Source organism: Crocuta crocuta, unplaced genomic scaffold (genome assembly GCF_008692635.1).
Source record: "Crocuta crocuta isolate KB4526 unplaced genomic scaffold, BGI_CrCroc_1.0 scaffold202, whole genome shotgun sequence".
Classification (NCBI taxonomy): Eukaryota; Metazoa; Chordata; class Mammalia; order Carnivora; family Hyaenidae; genus Crocuta; species Crocuta crocuta.
Window position 1 is genome coordinate 1,755 of NW_027528206.1, and position 3,455 is coordinate 5,209.

Genomic DNA, 3,455 nt, shown 5'->3' on the forward strand with positions numbered 1-3,455 from the left:
TTTAAATGAGCTGTCGATATAAGTACTACATGTCTTCAATCCCTTCCCTTATGAGCCAGAAGAGAAATTCAAAAAGCTAAAATCAGAGCTGTTAGCACCACTCCTGATAGTGCAGACATACTTGGTGCCCCTCTACCAGAAATCTCTTACTGCACGTGGTAATGTGTACTGACGTGTTATGCTCACATGCAGTTGTCTCTTCTGCATTATTCCAGGTATAACAAAATAAAATGGACAGGACGAATTGGACAGAGATTGAGTTCATTCTGCAGGGACTTTCTGAGTACCCCAAAGTGGAAAAACTCCTTTTTGTGATGTGCTTGATGATGTACCTGGTGATCCTGCTGGGGAACAGCACCTTGATCCTACTCACTCTCCTGGATCCCCGCCTCCATACCCCCATGTACTTCTTCCTGGGGAATCTTTCCTTCCTAGACATTTGTTACACAACCTCCTTTATTCCCTCAGTGTTGATACACTTCCTATCACGGAAAAAAACCATCTCCTTCACTAGATGTGTTGTTCAGATGTCTGTCTCCTACACTATGGCATGCACAGAGTGCGTGCTCCTAGCAGTGATGGCATATGACCGTTATGTGGCCATCTGTAACCCTCTGAGATACCCCGTCATCATGAGCAAGGCACTTTGTATTCAGATGGCAGCTCTCTCCTGGGGACTGGGCTTTCTCAACTCACTGACAAAAACTATCCTTGCAATACGGTTGCCCTTCTGTGGGAAAAATGTCATTAACCACTTTGTTTGTGAAATATTGGCCTTTGTCAAGCTGGCTTGTGCTGATATTACTTCGATTGAGATTGCTATAATGGTAGGCAATGTGATATTTTTATTTATTCCATTATTGTTCATTTGTATCTCCTACATTTTCATCCTATCTACTGTACTAAAAATGAATTCAGCAGAAGGAAGGAAAAAGGCCTTTTCTACCTGCTCAGCCCACTTAACAGTAGTGACCATGTTTTATGGGACAATCCTCTTCATATATACGAAACCAAAGTCCAAAGACTCTGCTTTTGACAAACTGATTGCTCTGTTCTATGGAGTAGTCACTCCCATGCTCAATCCTATCATCTACAGCCTGAGGAACACAGAGGTGCTTGGGGCTATGAGAAAATTGATGAGTAGACACTGGTTTTGGAAAAAAGCATAAAAACACTTTGAGCTCATGCACAAAATGAGCTTATAGATTTGAGGCAAAAGTTTTTCATAAAAACATAACAAAGGAAATAAAGTTTGTATGTAGAATCACAGACTTTAGGAGTTGGAAAGAAATTTCTAGATAATTATCTTACTTTACCTTTTAATGAAAATGACTTAAAAATGTAGACACAACTGGTATAAGTAGCAAGAGTAAAATTTAAGGAATAAGAGAAAAAATGTAATTCAACTTTTCCAATAAAATCCAATACAGATTCTCTTCAACTGATGGAGTTGTATCCTGATGAACCAACTGAAAGTTGAAAGTATCATAATTCAAAATGTCTTTAATATACCTAATCGACTGAACATCATAGCTTAGTCTAGCTTACCTTGAACATGCTCAGAACACTTACATTAGCCTGTACTTGGTCAAAACCATCTCATATAAAGCCTATTTCCAATAGAGTGTTGACTGTTTCATATAACGTATTGAGTACTGTACTGAAATTAAAAACCAGAATGTTGCATGGGTATGGAATAGTTGTGGGTATATCAGCTGTTTACATTTGTGATCACATGGCTAAGAATGGAAGCTGGGACCACTGCCATTGCCTAGCACAACAAGACTATCATACCACATGTTACTAGCCCAAGAAAAGACCACAATTCAAATTTTATAGTACTACTAATTGTGTATCACTTTCACATCATCATGAAGTCAAAATATCCTAGACCATTTCAATGTATGTATGTCAATCTGTATGTATGTATGTCTACTGAACAAGTAAAACACATATTTTCCACCGCCCTTTCAAGAGAACTGCTTATGGTTTTCTGTTTGTTTGCCTTTGTTTATTACTGATTTTTGCTTTACCCACAAGTACTAGACCTGGTCCCAACCTAATTTTTCAGGTACATATTTCTCTTTTCCCTCCTTATGTTTTTCCCATGTTTGCACACGCTGTGCTACATTCACCATTACTTCTCCAATTATATCACGTTCTTGCACACTTAAGACAATAGCATATGCCACTTCATCCCCATCATTACATTTCTCTTTCTATGATAACAGCCTAGTTATCATATTGAACACAATTCAAGTGTTGGATCTTCTACAAATCCTTCCAAAGATTGCTCGCTTACTTATTCCCTCCTCTATGCTGCCCTGAACTTTATCTCTGTTACGGCTATTTTCCTTCTATACTATAATCATTTGTTCGTTTTTGAAATCTACCCAATTGCAGAACTCACTGTTTTCTGTATGAAGTCTAATGTCACATAAATTTAAACAGTAGGCAGTAATCAATTACTGAATTAACACTTTTAAGGAATAGTAAAATGTAGTCCAAGTACTTGATGTAATACAGGGAGATAAGAGAACTTGAATTTATGTATTATTTCATTGACTAAAGAGTTTATCCAAAAGCTTTGGGTAAATATCAGCTAATTTTAAATATATGGAAATATAAGGACAGATAAAAGATTAATAAATATACTGAAGTCATGTGGGCTGGGTAAGGGAAAAATCATATCAGTGTATAATTACTCTGTAATGAGTAATGCTGGGAGAAAATATATCAATTGTATAAACCCTTCTTTTTAAAATTTTTTAAAATGTTTTATTTATTTCTGAGAGAGAGAGAGAGCATCAACAGGGGGAGGGTCAGAGAGAGAGGGAGACAGAGAATCTGAAACAGGCTCCAGCCTCTGAGCTAGCTGTCAGCACAGAGCCTGACACGGGGCTCGAACCCACAACGGTGAGATCATGACCTGAGCCGAAGTCAGATGCTTAACAAACTGAGCCACTCTGGTGCCCCTTGTATGAAACCTTCTTAAGGAATACTAACAATTTCACTCTTTCAGAAGCAATAGTCTCATTTTAAATATTTCCTTTCAAAAAAATCCCCTTGAAATTGCTAGTGAATAATAATTATAATTTTATTTTTATGTGATATCCTAACATCTATTTATGTTCTATTTTTAGCATATTTGTTAACTTTAAAATAATTATTGTAAATCATTATTATAAATATGTAAATATAGTAATATATTAAATAACCTATTCCCAAATTATAGACAAGGAAATTAGATTAGGATGTTTAAGAAACTGCTTAAGATTGGGGCGCCTGGGTGGCTATATTGCTTAAAAGTCCAACTCTTGATTTCAGCTCAGGATATAATCTCATGATTCGTGGGATCGAGCCCTGCATTGCATGGCGGAGGACAGTCAGTGCAAAGCCTGTTTGAGATTCTCTTTTTCTCCCTCTCTCTCTGCTCCTCACCTGGTCACATACGT

At 37.1% G+C, this 3,455-nt stretch overlaps 1 protein-coding gene across 1 annotated transcript; it reads left to right on the forward strand.

Annotated features, from left to right (window-relative positions):
- Window positions 1-230: 230 nt before the first annotated feature.
- On the forward strand, window positions 231-1,169 carry LOC144222441 (olfactory receptor 13C7-like). Its single transcript, XM_077752934.1, has one exon. The coding sequence runs from the start codon at window positions 231-233 to the stop codon at window positions 1,167-1,169; it is 939 nt and encodes a 312-aa protein (XP_077609060.1).
- The last annotated feature ends 2,286 nt before the right edge of the window (window positions 1,170-3,455 follow it).

What these genes read in the sequence shown, in the direction of transcription:
- LOC144222441 (XM_077752934.1), top strand. Translation starts at nt 231, where the DNA reads ATGGACAGGACGAATTGGACAGAGATTGAGTTCATTCTGCAGGGACTT.